This window comes from Elephas maximus, chromosome 8, assembly GCF_024166365.1.
Source record: "Elephas maximus indicus isolate mEleMax1 chromosome 8, mEleMax1 primary haplotype, whole genome shotgun sequence".
Lineage (NCBI taxonomy): Eukaryota > Metazoa > Chordata > Mammalia > Proboscidea > Elephantidae > Elephas > Elephas maximus.
In genome coordinates this window covers 61,148,319-61,169,933 of record NC_064826.1, presented here as the reverse complement: position 1 = coordinate 61,169,933, position 21,615 = coordinate 61,148,319, and the positions used below count along the sequence as shown (strand labels likewise).

The window sequence follows — 21,615 nt, the reverse complement described above, 5'->3', positions numbered from 1 at the left end:
ACAAAACCTGTGAGCAACACTAAGATGTGCTGCCACCCTCTGCCTGTTTTGTTCACAATTACTGTTGACAATTACATAAAGCAGCAGAGAAAATAAAATTACAGTTGTCTGATACGGAAAAAAGTTTCAAAATTATGAAGAAAATAGTTCTTATAAGAAAAAACAGAAACTGTCCTGCTTACTGGAAGAAAGCCAGATCTAGCACTTGAATTTCTTACGTTCAAAAACGTACTAATGGGTGTTGTCTCCTTTTGTGTCTATAGTTGAGAAAATGCAACATGCCTTAAAAAGACATTTACTCAATGCCAGAAAATATTACACAACAAAGATGTTGTTACTCCATTTAAACTGGAATTTCCCCCTGTATATGTCTGTTTTTTCTTCTGTAGTATACAGGCCAGTCAAGGTGTCTTCCAGCTATACTGCTCACTTAATAGACGCTTCAGAGACTGCTAAGCTCAAAACTCTCTTCTGAAAATTTCCTTAAATAAAAGGTTGCCATCCAATTGACAGCTCAGTTGACTGGATCAGGGCTCAGTGCCTGACCCAGAGGTGGTCACAACAGCCCTGCCCAAAGCTTTGCTTTCTACTTCATGATGGTGGCTATACTAATCAACTGTGGGGGCAGAGGATTGGTCTAAGACAAAAAGAGGGAGTTACTAGGTAGCTGACTGCCCCAGAAATAGATGGACAAAGAGAAACCACAGTAAGCAGGATCCATGAATAAGCAGAAACAAGCCGGGAGAGACCATGAGGTGAAGAGAAGAAGCAATATTAGTTGATGCAGACACAGAAGAAATGAGCTGTTATAATGTTAGAGTGTGGAGGAGAGCAAAAGATGGCTGTTTCTCAAGGAGCCAGATTTGAGATAGTAGTTGAGATGGTGGTTGAATTAAAGCTACTATTGGATTCTGACTGATATTCCAGTCTTTGTGAGGCCTGCCTACAGCTACTTAGACTGTCAACCTTTTCTTCCTCACTTCCCAGAAGAGTCTCATCACAAACCACTGTTAACAGAGGAAACCTGACCGTGTCTTCTTCCCCTGCAACTTGAAAGACCCCAATACCCACGTTCTTGTCATCTCTCCTGTTCCTGTGGGCTCCAGTCTTGGTGTGTCTCCACAGCTCTTCTTGTCATTCTGTTTTCAGTTTCTGTCTCTTTCACTTTGCCACCTGACTTTTCCATCCCTTGCATATTTCTCTCCCTCACACGCTTTGGTCTTCTCTTAAGCAGCTATAAGCTAGAACTGAAATATATTTTTACTTAGTTTTTACTGAGTTAAACTTTCCAGATTCTTCTTTTAAAAGGCAGAAAGGAGAAATGTTCTTCATCAGAGCTGTCCAGTAGAACATTCTGTAATGCTGAAAATGTTCTATATCTGCATATACAACAGTCATTGGTTACGTGTGGCTGTAAAAAAAAAGAACTCTTGAAATGTGGTACTGCTATGGAGGAATTGAATTTTTAATTTAACTTTGTAGTTGTCATTGCTGTGTGCCGTCGAGTCAATTCTGACTCATACCAACCCTATAGGACAGAGTTGAAGTGCCCATAGGGTTTCCTATGCTGAAATCATTATGGGAACATATCATGGGAGCAGATGAACTCGAACTGCTGACCCTTGGGTTAGCAGCCGAGTGTTTAAGCATTATGCCTTAATTTCAATTAACTTAAATTTAATTTTAAATAATCACTTTTGACTATGGGCTGTAGAGTTGGACAGCACAAATCCCCTACAGTTTCTTGAGAGAAAGGAAGGGACGGAGAGAGGGAGGGAGGATGGAAGGAAGGAAGTTAAGGAGGGAGGAAGGAAAGAAGGATGAGAAGAAGAAATTGCTTTATTTTATATGATAGAATATTGATTTTTCTAGTTTGCCTTTTTCCAGTGCTGATCTAAATAAATTGATTATTTTACTTCATAAATATTATCCTACTGAATATTTACTGAAGGAGTTGATTGCATGTGGTCCAAAGACTATCTGCATCAAAATTCCCCAGGATGATTTAAAATACAGATTCATGGGCCCCAGGTATCTGGATTAAAACAAAACAAAACTCGCCAGGGGTTCTGTCACCAGGGTATGAGAGCCACCGCTTCACTGAATATTCAGCTAAGGGCCTTACCTACCAATGCACTGTATCCTGCCTGGAATTTGTTTTTTTTTCATAATTCTTTATCTTATTTAAATAAAATTTCTTAAGCAACTTATGCACTCTACTCTGTTTACCTGAGCCTACTTTTAGGAAATCATTGCCTTGATTACTGACCCAAGCAGATAGAGTCTAACACAGTTTTTTCATTATCATACAATACTTAAATAATGTTGATTATTGATAATTATAGATAACATGCTAAAAGACAAGAAGCCAGCCAAGCCAGTTGCTGTTGAGTGAACCCAACACATAGTGACCCCATGTGCACCACAGTACAGCTGTGCTCCATGGGGTTTTTCATAACTGATTTTTTGGAAGTAGATGGCCAGGCCTTTCTTCTGAGGTGCCTCCTCCAGCTTTTCAGTTAGCAGCCAAGTGAACACCCAGGGAGTCCAAAAGGCAAGGAAAAGGTGACCAAAAATATGCATGCAGTTAAAGTCTTGCATTTAAAACAAAATTATTTCATGCAATAGGCAGATATTTGTATATTTATTGTGGATTTAATAGGATCTGAAGACTGATAGATTTCCTGAAAAGAGATATTCCATTATGAGCACATTTCAGAAAGATTATAAAGCTGATGTCTAAAAGATGAGAGGACATTCTTATCCCTTGTACTCGGCAAAAGAAGAAAAAGAGCAACCTGGTACTTCCTGTCTTGGTTTAAAACGGCTGGAAAATTAGACTCAACATAGGAGAGTGTTTGGTATCACTGTATGCAAATATAAGTAACACTAATGGATGTGGTACTCAATATAGGTTTTGGTCTTACCCTTGAGGAAAATTTATATGCAGGTTTAAGGCACTCTCTCAGACTTTCTGATGGTCTTACCCTTCAATGCTGATGGAAAGATTGGGAACAACCTATGAAAATGTTATTCTACTAATATCATCAGAAGATTATAAAATGTAGGAAGGAGAGTATTTCCATCATCCAGTAGCACCTATCCCATTTTTAACTTAGATACTTGTGGGTTTACTTTCATTTAATTTGGTCACAAGACTTTGAAACCAAAATTGCTTTCCACTGTAAAGCAAAATCCATCTCATTAGCCTTTCCACTAAGGCCAATTTATGCAAATCCAGCATAATTAACTAAATAATTGGAGTGACCTTTGCATTCAAGTATGGAAATAATTTGGCACTGAGGTATGGGAGAAAAATTAGGACCTGAAATAATTCTGTCTGCTCAGTCGTCCATCATAGCAAAATCAGAAGCGATACAATGCACTTTCACATCACCTCTGTGTAACTCTCCAAAGAGAGGTAAAAGTGCTCTCCATAGTCTTAGCCTCTTTAATCCCCAACCCTTTCCTCCTCCTTCTCCTTACCACTCTCTCTGTTTCATGAAGAACTGAGACATTTGGGGGAAAGTTAAGATGCTTCAGCCTGCTCTATGCAGCTAACTAATTTAAAAACAACAAAATCAAAGTTTAGAGATTTACATGTTTTTCCCTTGAATACCCTTACTTAAGTAGACCTTTTGCTGTATAATGTCTACAAATTTGATATTCCGATATTGGTCAGGATGAGACCACTGCATAAGATGTATCAGGCTAATATATGGGCTATATTATTATTGGACCTCTAGGATGACCCCATTTGATAAACAAAACACATAAAATGACAATTAAAATGATTTCTTTTTCGGCTGACTGACAGAAAATTCATAGATTTTAGCTTGCCTCTAACTTTTCTTAGAAGCAGATTGAAAAAAATAAAGGAAAAGGTGTTTCACAAAAACTATGAAATATTGTACTCCAACAAATTTGAGAACATAAAGGAAAACAGACATATTTCTAGAAATATAATACCTATGTAAACTAACACAAACTGAGATAAAAAATCTGAATAGGCCCATAAAAGGAGAGAGATAAGAGGTAATTGAAGCCCCCTCCCCCACAAAAAAAAAGCCCAGGTTCAGATAGCTTCACTGGAGAATTCTACCAAACATTCAGAGAAGAGATCACACCAGTACCACTCAAACTATTTCAGACCATAGGAAAGGAAGGAATACTCCCAAATTCATTCTATGAAGCCAGCATAACCCTGATGCCAAAGCAAGGCAAAGATACCACAAAAAAAGAAAATTACAGGCCAATACTCTCATGAATATCATGCAAAAATTCTCAACAAAATTCTAGCCAACAGAATTCAGTATAATATCAAAAAACAGGTATGCAGGGATGGTTCAACATTAGAAAATCAATCAACATAATCCATCACATTAAAAGGACAAAAGAAAAGAATCACATGCGTTTCTCAACTGATGTAAAAAAGGCATTTGATAGTCCAATAGCCATTCCTGATAAAAATTCTCAATAAAATAGGAATAGAAGAGAAATTCTTCAGCATAATGAAGGGTATCTATACAAAACCAACAGCTGACATCATTCTCAAGGGAGAGAGGCTGAAAGGACTCCTCCTGAGATTGGAACAAGATAAGGATGCCCTTTATCACCACATCTATTTAACATTGTGCTAGAAGTCCTAGCTGAAGCAATAAGGCAAGAAAAAGAAATGAAGGGCATCCAAATTGGAAAGGAAGAAGTAAAACTATCCCTATTGACAGATATGATTCTATGCATAGAAAATCCCAGAGAGTCCACAAAAAAACTACTGGAGCAAATAGAAAGATTCAGCAGAGTAGCAGGATACAAGATCAACATACAAAAATCAGTTGGATTCCTATACACTAACAGCGAGAACTTCGAAAAGGAAGTCAGGAAAGCATACCATTTGTAATAGTCCCTAAAAAGATAAAATACTTAGGAGTAAATTTAACCAGAGATGTAAAAAAGCTATACAAAGAAAATTATAAAACACTACTATAAATGGAAAAACATACGATGATCAGAGATAGGAAGACTCAACATTATGAAAACGTCAGTTCTACCCAAAGCCATCTATAAATATAAGGCAATCCTGATCCAAACTCCAATAGAATTAACAAGATAGAAAAACTAATCACCAACTTTATATGGAAAGGAAAGAGGCATCAGACAAGCAAAGCATTATTGAAGAAAAAGAACAAAGTAGGAAGCCACACGCCTCCTTATATCAAAACCTACTATAGTCATGGTAGTCAAAACAGCCTGGTACTGATACAATGACAGACAATCAAACAGAATCAAGATAAACTAGGTAACCAGGAGCTCCTAAAAATTAAACACTTATGTTTATCAAAAAACTTCACCAAGAGAGTAAAAAGAGAACCTACAGGCTGGGAAAAAAAATTTGGTTATGACATATCTGACAAGGGTCTAATCTCTAAAATCTATAAATTACTTAAACGCCTCAACAACTAAAAGACTAAAAATCCAATTAAAAAATGGGCAAAGGATATGAACAGACACTTCCCCAAAGAAGACATTCAGGCAGCTAACAGACACAGGAAATGCTTGTGATCATTAACCATTAGAGAAATGCAAATCAAAACTACAATGAGAAACCATATCACCTTGACTTTACTAACTGGCATGAATCAAAAAAATAGAAAATAATAAATGTTGGAAAGGCTGCAGGGAGACTGGAACTCTTATGCTTTGCTGGTGGGAATGTAAAATGGTACAACCACTATGAAAAAGAACACGGTGACTTCTTAAAAAAGCTAGATATAGAAGAACCATATGATCCAGCAATCCCACTCCCAGGAATACATCCTAGATAAGAGCCGTCACATGAATAGACATACACACACCCATGTTCATTGCAGCATTATTCACAATGGCAAAAAAAGGTAAACAACCTAAGTGTCTGTCAACAGATGAATAGATAAATTATGGTACATACACACAATGGAATACCATGCAACAATAATGAACAATGACTCTGTGAAACATCCCAAAACATGGATGAATCTGGAGTGCATTATGTTGAATGAAATAAGTCAATCACAAAATGACAAATATTGTATGAGACCAGTATCATAAAAACTCAAGAAAAGGTTTACACACACACACACACACACACACACACGAAAAAAAACAATCTTTGGTTACCAGGTAGGGAAGGGGTAGGAGAAGGGGAAGGAAATGACTAGATAGTAGACAAGTGTCGACTTTGTTGAAGGGAAAGACAACATAAAATACAGGGGAAGTCAGCACAACTTGACCAAGGCAAAGTCATAGAAGCTTCCTAGATACATTCAAACACCTTGAGGGACCAAGTTGCTGGTGCTGACGGCTGGGGACCATAAACTCAGGGGACATCTAGGTCAATTGGCATAACATAGTTCATAAAGAAAATGTTCTACATCCTACATTGGCGAGTAGCATCTGGGGTCTTAAAAGCTTATGAGTGGCCATCTAAGATACATTTATTGCTCCCATCCTGTCTGACACAAAGGACAATGAAAAAAGCCAAAGACACAAGGAAAATATTACCCCAAAAGACTAATGAACCACAGCCTTTACCAGCCTGAGTCTAGAAGAACTAGATGATGCCCAGCTACCACCACCGACTGCTCTAACAGGGCTTACAATACAGAGTCCTGGGCAGAGCAGGAGAAAAATGTAGAACAAAATTCAAATTCACAAAAAAGGACCAGACTTACTGGTCTGACAGAGTGTGGAAGAACGTCTGAGGCTACAGCCCCTGGACACTCTGCTAACTCAGAACTGAAACCACTCCTGAAGTCCACCTTTCAGACAAAGATTACACAGGACTATAAAATAAGCAATAACACATATGAGGAACATGCTTCTTAGTTCAATCAAATATATAATACCAAAAGGGCAATGCCTGCCCCAAAACAAATTCGGGAAAACAGCAAAGGACAGGAAAACTGGATGAATGGATACGGGGAACCTGAAGTGGAAAGGGGGAGAGTGCTGACACATTGCAGGGACTGTAATTGATGTCTGAGAACAATTTGCATATAAATTTCTGAATGAGAAACTAATTTGAGCTATAAACTTTCACCTAAAGCGTGCGCGTGCGCACACACACACACACACACACACACACACAAATTAGATGTCTCCTCAATAGTAAAGTTGAACCAAGCTGAAATATTTGGATTTGGAAGAAAAAAATACAACCAAAACTATAACAATTATAATACTATGAAAGCTATAAAAGTTGATGTGAAAGAGACAAAACTCATAGAAAATATTAGTATTGTTACCAAATCTGGAGGAATAGTTTCCACCATGAAGATATAATATTAAATCTAGTTAAAAAAAAAAAAAAACTGCAAAGAAAATATATTTTTGGAAAGGCTTTCAAATACTGATGGTTAATTCTGAACATCCTTCTAAAAATCTCTTTTCAGTTGGCAATTTTAGAGACCTTGTTGGCAACGAAGCCCTGGTGGTACAGTGGTTAAGAGCTACAGTGAACTACAGCTGCTAAACAAAAAGTTGGTAGCTCAAATCCACCAGCTGCTCCTTGGAAGCCCTATGGGGAATTTCCACTCTGCCTATAGGGCCGCTGTGAGTCGACAGCAATGTTTTTTTTTTTTTTTTTTTTATTGGTAATGCTTCTGTCTAGTGAGCTTGGTCTGACTTTACTAGGAGGAGCTGATCTGAAACACGTTCCAGTGGCTTTGACCGGCCGGGCTCAGATTAGCGAGATCTCAAAGAGCAAGAAGAAAGGATGGACCCCTGTGATTGAAATTCAAGCTTGCTTGTGTGTATAAAGTAGCAACATAAACAAAGTCTACTTTTAGTTTTGTTCTGCTGAATTGGATAAGGGATTGATAAAGCCAGGAGGCCCTCATTACGGTAATGCAGGTTAAATACTTTAAAAAGCAGACACTGCCACCCTCATGAATTAAAACCATCCTCAGATCCAGGAGGTAACTGGTCAAAAACAGCTCCAGTCTTTGTCTGATCAACTGAAATTCAGAATGGGAGTACAAATGCTACGGAGTGAGTAAAGTCATGCTTCTAGATTGTTTTTACCCAATCAGGAGAAAAATAACCTGGAGAATGAAGACCCTCACTCTTACCTACAGAATGGCAACTTAGTAATAGCTCCTGAATGGCATTTACACACCACCTTTCATCTGGGTATCTTTTATCTTCAAATTATTCATAAATCACCACCATACTCTTGAGAGGCCTAAAATGGCCCCCACCTTGACTGTGTGTAAACTTGAGGTCCAGAAATAGCTCACAATACTGACAAATCATCCAGTAATTTGTTCTCCTTGCTATGGTATCAATTTAGCCTGTTACTGTAGTTCAGATTAAGAGAGGGAGAAAGGACGATGGGCTCCTGCAAGAGCAAGGTTTAAGCATTCACTTGTCTTTACGGAATGGCACGTGAAAAGTCTTCCCCACAGTTAAGTTTGTTCTCTATCTGCTTCAGAGTTATATGTAAGGAAAGGATATATGTAGGCACAGAATTCCAAAAAACCCAGACATTTCCATCTGTCAATAAAGATAAACACAGACTTCTCAGGTGTTGCCATATGAGGCTCATTACTATGAAGCATGTGCAATGCCAGGGACAGGCTGACGTTCCCACAGGTTGTCATGTTTAGATTATGCTTCTCATCTGTGGAATGGTAGAGGTCAAAGAGTAGGATAGCAAAAAAGAAAAACCTCATCACCATAAGGTCTCTACTAGGGGCTAGGCAGGAATCAGAAACGAGTGAAGTGGACCATGTGGCAACTGAGTTAAACTTTGAAGCATAAGTCCCCTCCAAAGGAGGCAGCCACGACTCAGTTACACACAAAAACTTCTGGCAGTTTTTGACCACAGTACTGCCAGGGTTCCTGCTTTTTCAAAAAAAGAGCCAAAAATCCAGACTTTAAATTCTCTTCATTTTTAAAGGCTAGCAACTAATTTAAAGAAAAAAAATTGTGTGGACCAAACAGAGCAGGTCTGTGGCTTGGTCAGTAATCTTGTTCTAACCTCAAGAAAAATGAGTGAGTAGTGATTTTCTTGTGCCTAAGCACACAGAAATGTAAGGTAAAATACGATATTGGTTAGAATCCAGTAAAAAAAAAAAAAAAGTAGGTGCCTGAAAATATGGACATAACTGACTTCCATTCTGCCTCAGTAGAAACTATGATGAATGTCATGATAAATACAAGAGACTCATCAGACACTTGAGAAAAACTGATCTGAAATATTTCATTTAAAAGATCTATTCAACATCACATTCCAAGCAAAACAGGTCATCTTACCTGCACTTTCTTGAGAACTTTGTGCTTGTCAGTGCTTGCTATTTGATAGACTTTTGCCATAACTATTGTTTTTCCCAAAGGCCCGCATGCTTTCTCCAGTTTCTGGTTGCAATCTTACATTTGGGATGGTAAAAATAGAAGACACTGTAAACAGAACAAAAAGTTTTTATTTATATATTTGCAGATGTATTTATAGTCTTTTAAAAATAGAGATTGACATGAAATTCTGGATGTCCAAAACATCAAATATTATGGTATGTTTTGGTCTTTGAAATGTCCAGTATTCACAATCACACACACATTTTACATAAATGGGTACACACATGATAGAATAGCCTGCTTTTGCCTCAGAACCACATCTCAGTTGACTCTCACACTTTTCTGACCTAGAACTATTAACTTAGATTTAGAAACAACATACTTTGCCCTTTCTTCATGCCATTCATTCACTGGAGAAATAGTTATGGAGCCCCACACTGTTTTAGGTATTGCAGAATCCTGCAGTGAACAAACCAGAATGAAAAGAAATCCATGTCCTCGTGAATTTCAGTGGGGGAGACAGATAATATAAACAACCAAGCAAGTATAATATATAATATAATATATAATATAATATATAATATAATATATAATATAATCTAAAATCTATAATCTATAATAAATAGTGATAAGTGTTATAATGAAAAATAAACCAGGGAAGAGAAACTGGAAGTGCTGGGGTAGAAGCGGTCAGCGAAGGCTTTCCTGATCAAATGCATTTAAGCAGAGTGCCAAAGGAGGTGAGGGGACAAGTCAGGCATGAAACTAGAGGAAGAGCTAGTACAAAATGTAGAAAGAGGAAGCAGCAAGAGCTGACTCCAAGGAGGCAAGAACAGAAGCAGGTAAACTAGCTAGGAAGCTATTAGAAAATACAGGTGGAAGAAGACAGTGGGTGACGTAGGGCAGTGTGATAACAGCGGAGGGGGTGAGAAGTGGTGTGATTCTGAATATATTCTGAAGGGAGCACCAATTCTTCTGTGGAAGAATTGGAGAGGGAGTGTGGCCAAACATGAGTAGTCAAGAAAGACTCCAAGGTTTTTCACTTCAACTGGAAGAGCAGCACTGCCCTTTACTGACAAAGGAAAGATGACAAGGAGGAGCCACTCTGGGGGAAAGGATCAGAGTTCAGTTTTGGTAATAATGAGATGTCTACTAGACCACCAAAAGGAGATGTTGAGCAGTCAGTTGGAGATGCAAGTGTGGAGTCAGGGAAGGCAGGGCTGGAGATATATATAAATTTGGAGGCTGTCACCAGTGTATAAAAAAGTGTGTAAGTGATATTTAAATCATGAGATTGGATGAGATTGTTTAGGCTCTAGGGAATGTATCAGATAGAAGGATCTGAGGATTAAGCCCCAGGGCACTCTGACAGTGAGACTATGGCAGATGAGAAGAAATGAGCAAAGAAGACTAAAAAGGAGAGTCTAGAGAGGCAAAAGAAAAACCATGAGAGAATTGTGTCCTAGAAGCCAAGTGAAGGAAGTGTTACAAGGGAGAGCTAGTGGTCACTTGTGTTGAATTCTGCTGATGGATCAAGATGAGTGCTTGGAAGAGACTGATGGATAGAACAGCATACAAGTCACTGGAAACTTTGACAAAAGCAGTTCTGGAGGACTGGGAGCAGAAGCATGGGTGAAAAGGACCTACGAGAGAATGGAAGATTAGGAACTGGAGGCAACAAATATATTTGAAATATTTGTAAAGAGATAGCATTGACCTACATGGATGACATAATGCTGTTTTAAAATAATATATTAAAAAAAAAATAAAGGAGATGCATAGAATTGTTACAGAGGTCCTGAGGGATTACTGTGCCCATCTCCCCTATTTTCTACATGAGAAATCTGCAGTCCAAGGAGACTAGGGACTTGTTCCAGGATGCCTGGCTGCTGGCAGTGCTGAGGCTGGCATAGAGGTGGTCTGATTCCCAGTTCAGTGCTCTTTACACTGTACCAATTTGTTGGACTCCTTTCAGTGAAGATTTGAGCTTTGTGAATTAACAAATGAATGTAATAAAATCAAGGACTCTGTGCTATGAAGTGTATTTTGTTCATTTACTTTGACAAGGTTAGTTCAGCTTCAATTATTTATGTAACTTGATAGTATACACAGGAGAATGCTCTGTGGTGTATTTGGGAAAAGTAATGAATTTCTTCTAAATCAGCCTTAACTTACTTCCCTGCAATTAAATCTTTGTGAAGAAGTGGGGCAAGGCTGTTGGGGTTTCAGAACAGAGGGAGAATGGTGACAGGGTGCTACCAGAATTAGCCAGCTTTAGCTGCCAGCTCCCCAGGTAACTGGACCACTATTCTTGCTTGATACATTTATAATTCCTGCTTCTATGACACATGAATATATTACTTCTAAATCATTCTGCAGATCATATTTAGAAGCTCTTAAAATTGACCTATACATTAGCATGGGGTCTTGTAAAAGCCCACCATATGACAAATGCCAGCAACAGCCCCCTCACATGCCACCTTTTCAAAGACATTTGGAAGGAGGTCCAGCTGGGAATAAATGTTACAGAACCAGTGGATGGATTATTTTAGCTCCCAAGTCATGGTAGAAAGTAATCAATTCCAGTGATTTTATATTTTTGAAGCATGTCCCCAAAAGGGACTTATGCAAGGAGGAAGTAAAACCAGGCTAAAAGGAGAAGATTGGGGGCCAAAATAAGTTAAAAGTGGGTTTGAATCTTCTTGGCCTACTTTAATATATCAGACCCTGAAAAGAAGAACGTCGAATGTTGTTAGAGCATTGATACCACAGGGTACCACAGTCATTCCATGGATGAGTGTAAAAATGAAGTTGTATGCTTATGGCAGACTCTTACTTGCTATCTTAGTCATCAGGTGCTGCTATAACAGAAGTACCACAAGTGGATGGCTTTAACAAAGAGAAGTTTATTTCCTCACAGTAAAGTAGGCTAAAAGTCCAAATTCAGGGCATCAGCTCCAGGGGAAGTCTTTCTCTCTCTGTTGGGCTTCTCATCACCTTCCCCCGGACTAAGAGCTTCTCCTCACAGGGACTCCGGGTCCAAAGGACATGCTCTGCTCCAAACACTGCTTTCTTGGTGGTATGAGGTCCTCTACTCTCTGCTTGCTTCCCTTTCCTTTTATCTCCTTCAAGATAAAAGGTGGTGCAGGTCACATCCCAGGGAAGCTCCCTTTACATTGGATTAGGAATGTGATCTTAGTAAGGGTGTTACAATCCTACCCTAATCCTCTTTAATATAAACTTACAATTACAAAATGGAGGACAACCACACAATACTGGGAATCATGGCCTAACCAAGCTGACACATATTTTTGGGGGATACAATTCAATGCATGACACTTGCTTTGGAAGAACACATAACAATTGAATATCTGTTTTTATTGTATTATTCCTTAAAGCCTCATCAGTTTACAAATCAAAACCAAAACCAAAAAAAAAAAACCAAACCGTTGCCATGGAATCCATTCAAATTCAGAGACCCTGCAGGATTGAGTAGAACTGCCCTATAGTGTTTCCAAGCAGCTAGTGGATTCAAATTGCTGACCTTTTTGGTTAGCTGCCTGAGCTCTTAACCACTGTGCCACCAAAAACCCCAAAAACCAAACCCATTGACAGCGAGTCGATTCCCACTCATAGCGACCCTATAGACAGAGAAGAAAGACCCTGTAGGGTCTCCAAGGGGCAGCTGGTGGATTTGAACTGCTGACCTTTTGGTTAGCAGCTGAAGTCTTAACCACTACATCACCAGAGTTTCCACTGTGCCACCAAGGCTCCTTAATATTAACACACGAGGTACATTACAGTGGTTAAGCACTTGGCTGCTAACTGAAAGGTCAGAGATTTAAATCCACCAGCTGCTCTGCAGGAGAAGGATGTAGCATTCCGCTTCCATGAGAGCCTTAGAAGCCCTATGCGGCAGCTGTACTCTGTCCTATAGGGTTGCTATGAATCGAAATCAACTAGACAGCATTGGGTTTGTTTTTTTTTTTTTGGTTTGTAAACTGATGAGGCTTTAAAGAATAGTACAATAAGCAGAGATATTCAATTGTTATGTGTTCTTCCAAAGCAAGTAAGAGTCTGACAAAAGCATACAGCTTCATTTTTATTCCCATCCATGGAATGACTGTGGTACCCTGTGGTATCAATGCTCTAACAACACTCAAAACGTTCTTCTCTTCAGGGTCTGATATGTTAAAGTAGGCCAAGAAGATTCAAGCTCACTTTTAACTTATTTTGCCCCCAATCTTCTCTTTTTAGCCTGGTTTTGCTTTCTGCTTGCATAAATCCCTTTTAGGGACATTCTTTAAAACTATAAAGTCACTGGTTGATTATACCATGACTTGGGTGCTAAAATAATCCATCCATTGGTTCTGTAACATTTATTCCCAGAGGGACCTCCTTCCAAATCTCTTTGAAAAGGAGGCACATGAGGACGCTGTCGCTGGCATTTGCCATATGATGGGCTTTTACAAGGCTCCACGCTAAGGTAAAGCTTAATTTTAAGAGTTTCTAAATGTGATCTGCAGAGTATTAGCCTAGAAAATGGAGTCACCGAAACCAGGCATCCACTTAAAGGAACTAGTTCCCAAAATCTCCAAAGTCTGGGAGTTCTTTGTTTTGTAAACATGTTTACAAGTACAGCCACATTGTTCCAAATGGCAACGACTGTAGTATTTAATACTGGGATTGTCCTTTCTCGTGACCGGATTTACGCTTCATAATGATTATCTACTAGACACAGCAATAGCATTTCTGTGACTCAAAATTGTTACTGGAGGCGTTTAGTGGAATCTTGCTTTAAAAATAAAATGATTTTTCATCTTTATTCTCCCCCCCCTTCAAAAGGTTTCACTGCTCCTGATGTTTAACGTTATGCAAAGACGTGTTTCTGCCAATGAGTATCGCCTTATGGCTACGCTTCTGCAAATGGCCTGCTGTGAGCTGATAAAGGGATTAATGCAGCCAAAATTCTTAATCTGTGAAATTACAAATTAAATTCTCATATTAAAAATACCACCCTGAGGTATTTTTTGTGGTTTTAATTCCCCTCGGTGTTCTGCATACACTGTGCTTGTTAATGACAGGGACAAGTCTGTCTCCGCTGGCAGCCTGCTGTCGAGTGATAATGTGTAGGCATTTATTCACTGACAGAAACTGGATTTAACTACTGGCTGATAAACTAAGTGGCAAGTGGGTAATAAGTCTATATTAACAGAAAAGTAGTACTACAGAATTCAGAATTCATAGGCCATCAAAATCCTGGCTTAAACTCAATCATCAAGTCAGATGGGATTGAGATGTCACCAAGGAGGAGTGATATCAAGTTACAAGTTACAGTGAAAGGAAAACAAACTGTATGTTTGAGTTTGATGAGCCATAAACTAATAAGTCTATTTTCATCATTTTTTTTCAGTATAGAAAGATATGTAACCAATTAATTATTTTTCCATAGGGATTTCAACTTTAATTTTTTCTTTTTAATTGGGGGTAGTGGTTGTAATGGTCAGTGGGTAAACTTTTAGAAAGGAAGTAGAGCAGAATAGAGAGTAAATAATTGGCTGGGAATATATAAAATGTTAAAAAGGATTTGCTAAGTGTAGGAGGAATAGGTTAATATACCTGTAGTCACGTCAGTGTAGAAAAAGTAATTAGAATTACGTTTGGGGCATCAAAAAGGAGTGGTTACTTGGGATTTAGTTCCAAAATACAGGATTATTGTCAAAAAGAATTCAATACTGCAGTGGGGTGGGGTGGGGGGGAGGAGGGAGCCTAAAATGCAACAGACTAAAGAAATAACTTTATGGATGTATATTGTAAGTGATGTATAACCAAAGATTAACAGACATCACATAAATATTTGTGCATATACGCAATATGTTAATTTTTAAGGCAATCAGAAAAGAGTCTGAGAAGAAATACCTCTAACTGGCATTTGGAAAGAGTGTATCACCATTGAATAAAAATTTTCTTACCGGAATAGTGTTTGCACAATTTCATAAGAATTCTGTTTCACACTTTGGAAGAAAGATGAGATCTTCCCAGCCATAAATCCTTGACCAAATATTTAAAATGTAATTGAAAAAGCCTGTGTAAATATGAACGCTTTCGTAAAAACAAAACGAAAACCCACCCTGGAATGTGTTTTGTTTTAAAAAGATTCGGAGATGAGCTGTGTGTATGAATACCAAGAGCATTTGTAGTTAAAATGAATTACATGTCTTCAGTTCTTACATGTCAATTCAGTGCATTAGCCAACTGGCAACTCTGTTCTTCAGCTCACTACATAGCAGCCCTTTTTAAGGTTATTGTTATGACCAAGATGGTCTCTGAGAATCAAACAAAAATGAATCATTTCTCATCTGTGTACTGCAGCCAGTTAAAAAGTACTATATGCATAAAGCACTAAATATGTAAATCATGTTTTTCTTTTCCTTTATGACTGCTCAGATCATTTTTTTGGAAACACACATAATCAAATACAAAGACACGCAGCTGCAGACTGCAGAGCAGAGATAGCAAAAAAAAAAAAAAGAGTATCCATTTTCTTCCCGTGTGGGGTAAGCCAGCAATTGAATGGCAGGATTCCACTAAATATATACATCTCCCCACCTCCTCATTCTCTCTCTCTCCACATACACACAGATACTGATAATGCATACACAAACATCTTACATCTATACATATAAACATGTGAATCTCTGTGCATGTACGTTATACATAGTGATGTCCCTGCTTTGACTGACTGCTGCTGATTTGCCATACTCACTATCGGTCAGTTCCCATAGCCGTGGGGGCAGGTCACTAAAATACTCGTGGCTCAAGGCTGCCTGTGCTGATAGTCTGTTCTTTGGAGAACACTGTAGGAGCTTGGAGGCCAGGTCTTCTGCATGGTTCACATAGCTGAGCCTGAACGTATAAGCAAAAAAGAGAGAAATCAGACCAAACGAGAAAATCCATTAAAATAAGACTAAGGCTCCCCTAATTTTTCTGGGCTTCCTAATTTTTATTCCTGGCCAGGAAAACAATTTAACGCCTTCTTTTTTTAAAAAAATTTATTGCGTTTTAGGTGAAAGTTTACAGCACAAATTAATTTCTCATTCAAAAATTTATACACAAAATTGTTTTGTAATACTGGTTGCAATCCCCACAGTATGTCAGCACTTTCCCCCTTTCCCTTTCCACCCTGGGCTTTCCCTGTCCATTTGTCCATTCCCTTCCTGCCTTCCTGTCTTTGCTTTTGGGCCAGTGTTGCCCATTTGATCTCGTATACTTGATTGAACTGAGAAGCACGTTCCTCATGTGTGTTATTTTTGTTTTATAGGCCTGTCTATTCTTTGGTTTGAAAGGTGGACTTCAGAAGTGGCTTCAGTTCTGAGTTAGCAGGTTGTCCAGGGGCCACAGTCTTGGGGAATCCTCAAGTCACCGTCAGACCAGTAAGTCTGGTCTTTTTTTGTGTGAAACTGAATTTTGTTCTACATTTTTTCTCCTGCTCTGCCTGGGACCCTCTACTGTGATCCCTGTCAGAGCAGTCGGTAGTGGTAGCTGGGCTCCAACTAGTTCTTCTGGGCTCAGGCTGGTGGAAGCTGTGGTTCATGTGGGCTATTAGTCCTTTGGACTAATATTTTCCTTGTGTCTTGCTTTTTTTCAGTCTCCTTTGCTCCGGACTGGATGGGACCAATAGATGTATCTCAGATGGCCACCTGGAAGTTTTTAAGAGCCAGATGCTACTCACCACAGTAGGATGTAGAACATTTTCTTTATGAACTATGTTATGCCAATTGACCTAGATGTCCCCTGAGACCACGGTTTAAACAAACTTTTGAAAATAAAGAGAAGTAGAATTTATGTTGGCTCTTCTTAGAGAATCTGTTACTCCAAACTGGCTTATCCTCTTGCTATCCTAGTATTGTTGATTTTAAGTATTTCTCCTATTTAGCAAAGGGTTGAGACTTGCAGAATAGACAGAAGTAGGTCCAGAGGCAGGAAATTTCAGAAGACAATTTATCAAACAGTTGCAAGAATTTGTTCATAGCAACTATGTACTGCATACACATCTGGACACATTTATAGGAAAATTAATGCAAAATAACTAGGAGATTTAAAATAAAACTGCTATTAAATTCTCTAGTTACTAAAGTTACATATACTCTAAGAATCTGAATTCTCTTACACTGAATATAAAATTATTGGAATAAGTAACCTGTCAAATATCAACAATCATACTATTAACATTGAGGTTAACAAAAGTAATATGCTTAAACCACATGGGGCTGAATCAATTCAAGATGACCTTTAATACAACAGTAGATAGAAAATATGTATCTCAAGATTACCAAGAAGAGCAGAGAAGTAAAGTCTTCCATGTGGTGTAAGCTTTCAAGTGGTAGCAGCACCACACAGCCAGCCTAGCCCTGCTTTTCATGAAATATTTCACTGCTCAGATCTATCAAGTTCAGGTAATTAACATAATAATGAAAATAAAAGTATTTCTATTAGTGTCTACCATTTAGGGAGAGTTGAACACGTGTCAGGCACCTTCTTAGGCACTTTACACAAACTCTCACATTTATTACAGTCTGACAAATGAGCTCTTTCTGCTCCCATATAATGGCAGTGGAAGCTAAGGAATGAGCCACAGAAGACAGTGACTTATTCCGTTTGCAGTATGAGTGGGCATTTAAACCCATCCAGAACTACCTGACTCCAAAGGGGCTTGCACATGCTATTCTCTCTCTCTCGTTCATTTCTAAAGATTTTTACTCACTGATGTCTGAGTTTCTACAGTAGAGCACAATAGGTGCAATGACTCTCAGAAGTAGCCAGATGTTTAGCACTTGCCTGGCATATCTTTTGCCATCCTCTTACTTTGAATGCTCCATATTAGTAATTTTTAGGTGTCTCTCTCATAATCCTTATATGTTGTTGTTGTTAGGTACTGTCCAGTCGATTTCGATTCATAATGACCCTAGGTGACAGAGAAGAACAACTGCCTCATAGGGATTTTAAAGCTGTAATCTTTCGGAAGGAGCCCTGATGGCACAGTGGTTAAGGGCTCAGTTGCTAACCAAAAAGTTAAGGGTTCGAACCCACCAGGCATTCAGCAGGAAAAATATGTGGCAGTCAGCTTCTGTAAAGATTACAGCCTTCGAAACCCTAGAGAGAAGTTCTATTCTGTCCTCTAGGGTCACTGTGAGTTGGAATCAACTCAACCACAATGGCTTTTTAATTTACAGGAGCAGACTGCCAGGTCTTTCTCCAGTGGAGTGGCTGGGTGAGTTTCAACCAAAAATCTATCCGTTAGCAGCCAAGCGCTTAACCGTTGTGCCACCAGGGATCCTTAATCATTATATTCTTGTTGTTGTTCTGTGCCATCAAGTCAATTACAACTTATTGTGATCCAATGTGACCGAGTACGGCTTTTTTGGATGACCGAGTAGAAAAGTCCCATAGGGTTTCCTAGGCTGTAATCTTTACAGGAGCACATTGCCAGGTGTTTCCTCTTAGGGACCTACCGAGTGGGTTCAGTCAACCTTCCCGTAAGTGGCCAAATGCTTAACCATTGTGCCGCCCCCAAAAACCAAACCCATTGCTGTTGAGTCAACTCCGACTCATAGCCACCCTATAGGACAGAGTAGAACTGCCCCATACGGTTTCCAAGGAGCACCTGGTAGATTCAAATCGCCGACCTTTTGGTTCGCAGCCATAGCTCTTAACCACTGCGCCATTAGGGTTTGTGCTCACAGGGCTCCCTAACCAAATAGCTGTGCTTTATTTTAGTTTTTATCCAATTAAACAATCCCTGTCTTCCAAGAGAAACCCTGGTGGCATAATGGTTAAGAGCTACAGGTGCTATCGAAAAGGTTCGCAGTTCAAATTCACCAGGCTCCTTGGAAACTCTGTGGGTCAGTTCTACTCTGTCCTATAGGGTTGCTACAGGGTAACTACAATTCAGAATCGACTAGACGGCGATGGGTTTTAGGTTTTTTTTTTTTCTTCCAAGGAGGAGCCCTTGTGGGGCAGTGGTTAAGAGCTATATTAAAAGAGTGCCTGGGGGCCATACTCCAGGGGTTTCTCCAGTCTCTGTCAGGCCAGTAAGTTTGGTCGTTTTTTTGTGAGTTAGAATTTTTTTCTACATTTTTCTCCAGCTCTGTCCAGAACCCTCTATTGTGATCCCTGTCAGAGCAGTAAGTGCTGGTATCCAGGCACCATCTAGTTGTACTGAACTCAGTCTGGTGGAGGCCATGGTAGTTGTGGTCCATTAGTCCTTTGGACTAATCTTGCCCTTGTATCTTTAATTTTCTTCATTTTTCCTTGTTCCCTAAGTAGTGAGACCAGTGGAGTATCTTAGATGGGTGGTCACAGGCTTGTAAGACCCCAGACGCTATTCACCAAAGTAGAATGGAGAACATTTTCTTTATAAACTATGTGGCTTTTTGTTTTTTTCATTTCATTATTCATTTATATATTTAAGCTCTTTTTGTTGTGTTGTTAGGTGCCATTGAGTCTGAATCACAGTGACCCTGGGTACAACAAAATGAAACACTGCCTGGTCATCCACCATCCTCACAATCCTTGCTATGTTTAAGCCCATGGTTGTAGCCACTGTGTCACTCCATCTCGCAGACAGTTTTCCCCTTTTACACTGACCCTCTACTTTACCAAGCATGATGTCCTTCTCCAGGGACTGGTCCCTCCTGATAACATGTCCAAAGTATGTGACATGAAATCTCACCATCCTTGCTTCTAAGGAGCACTCTGGCTGTATTTCTTCCAAGACAGACTTGTTGGTTCTTCTGGCAGTCCACAGTATATTCAATATTCTTCGTCAACACCATAATTCAAAGGCTTCAATTCTTCTTCAGTCTTCTTTATTCACCGTTCAGCTTTCACATGCATATGAGGTGGCTGAAAATACCATGGCTTGGGTCAGATGCATCTTAGTCCTCAGAGTGACATCTTTGCTTTTTAACACTTTAAAGAGGTCTTTTGCAGCAGATTTGCCCAATGTAATACGTCCTTTAATTTCTTGACTGCGGCTTTCATGGGCTTTGATTGTGGTTCCAAGTAAAATGAAATCCTTGAAAACTTCAATATTTTCTCCATTTATCATGATGTTGCTTATTGGTCCATTTGTGAGAATTTTTGTTTTCTTTATATTTAGGTGTTATCCATACTGAAGGCTGTTAATCTTCATCATTAAGTGCTTCAAGTCCTCTTCACATTCAGCAAGCAAGGTTGAGTCATCTGTGTATTACAGGTTGCTAATGAGTCTTCCACCAATCCCGATGCCACGTTCTTCTTCATATATTCCAGCTTCTCAGATTATTTCCTTAGCGTACATACTGAATAAGTATGGTGAAAAGATACAACCTTGATGCACACCTTTCCTGATTTTAAACCACACATTATGCCCTTGTTCTGTCTGAACAACTGTGTCTTGGTATATGCACAGGTTCTGCACAAACACAACTGAGTGTTCTGGAATTCTTACTCTCTTCCCAATGTTATCCATAATTTGTTATGATCCTTCATAACAATTCAATGCCTTTGTGCAGTCAATAAAACACAAGTAAACATCTTTCTGGTATTCTCTGCTTTCAGCCAAGATCCATATGACATCAGCAATGATAACCCTCATTCCATGTCCTCTTCCGAATCCAGCCTGAATTTCTGACAGTTCCCTGTCAATGTACTGCTGCAACTGTTTTTGAATTACCTTCAGCAAAATTTTACTTGAGTGTAATGTTAATGATATTGTTTGATAATTTATGCATTCTGTTGGATCACGTTTCTTTGGAACGGGCACAGATATGAACCTCTTCCAGTCAGTTGGCCAGGTAGCTCTCTTCCAAATTTCTTGGCATAGATAAGTGAGCACCTCCAGTGCTCTATCTGTTTGTTGAAACATCTCAGTTGGTATTCTGTCAATTCCTGGAGCCTTCTTTTTTGCCACTGCCTTCAGTGCAGATTGGATTTCTTCCTTCAATACCATCAGATCTTGATCATATCCTACCTCCTGAAATGGTTGAACATAACCAGTTCTTTTTGGTACAGTGATTCTGTGTATTTCTTCCACCTTCTTTTGATGCTTCCTGCATCGGTCAATGTTTTGCCCACAGAATTCTTCAAAATTGCAACTCGAGGTTCGAATTTTTTCTTCAGTTCTTTCAGCTTGAGAAACGCTGGGCTCGTAGCTAAATATAAAATTTTTCAAGCTGATTAACAATGATAAATTATTCCTCCTACAAAAGTATAACCACGCATTCCAGACAATGACGCACA

At 39.1% G+C, this 21,615-nt stretch overlaps 1 protein-coding gene across 2 annotated transcripts in view; it reads right to left on the bottom strand.

Annotated features, from left to right (window-relative positions):
• The window catches only part of CDK14 (cyclin dependent kinase 14), a 693,252-nt gene that overhangs the window by 95,653 nt on the left and 575,984 nt on the right, over positions 1–21,615 (bottom strand). For both annotated transcript variants that reach the window (XM_049893961.1, XM_049893962.1), the window contains 2 exons: positions 16,100–16,239; positions 9,295–9,438 (listed from right to left, as the gene is read on the bottom strand). In XM_049893961.1, coding sequence (XP_049749918.1) covers positions 9,323–9,438; positions 16,100–16,239 — 256 coding nt within the window. In that variant the 3' untranslated portion in view covers positions 9,295–9,322. The remainder of the gene's footprint in view (positions 1–9,294; positions 9,439–16,099; positions 16,240–21,615) is intronic.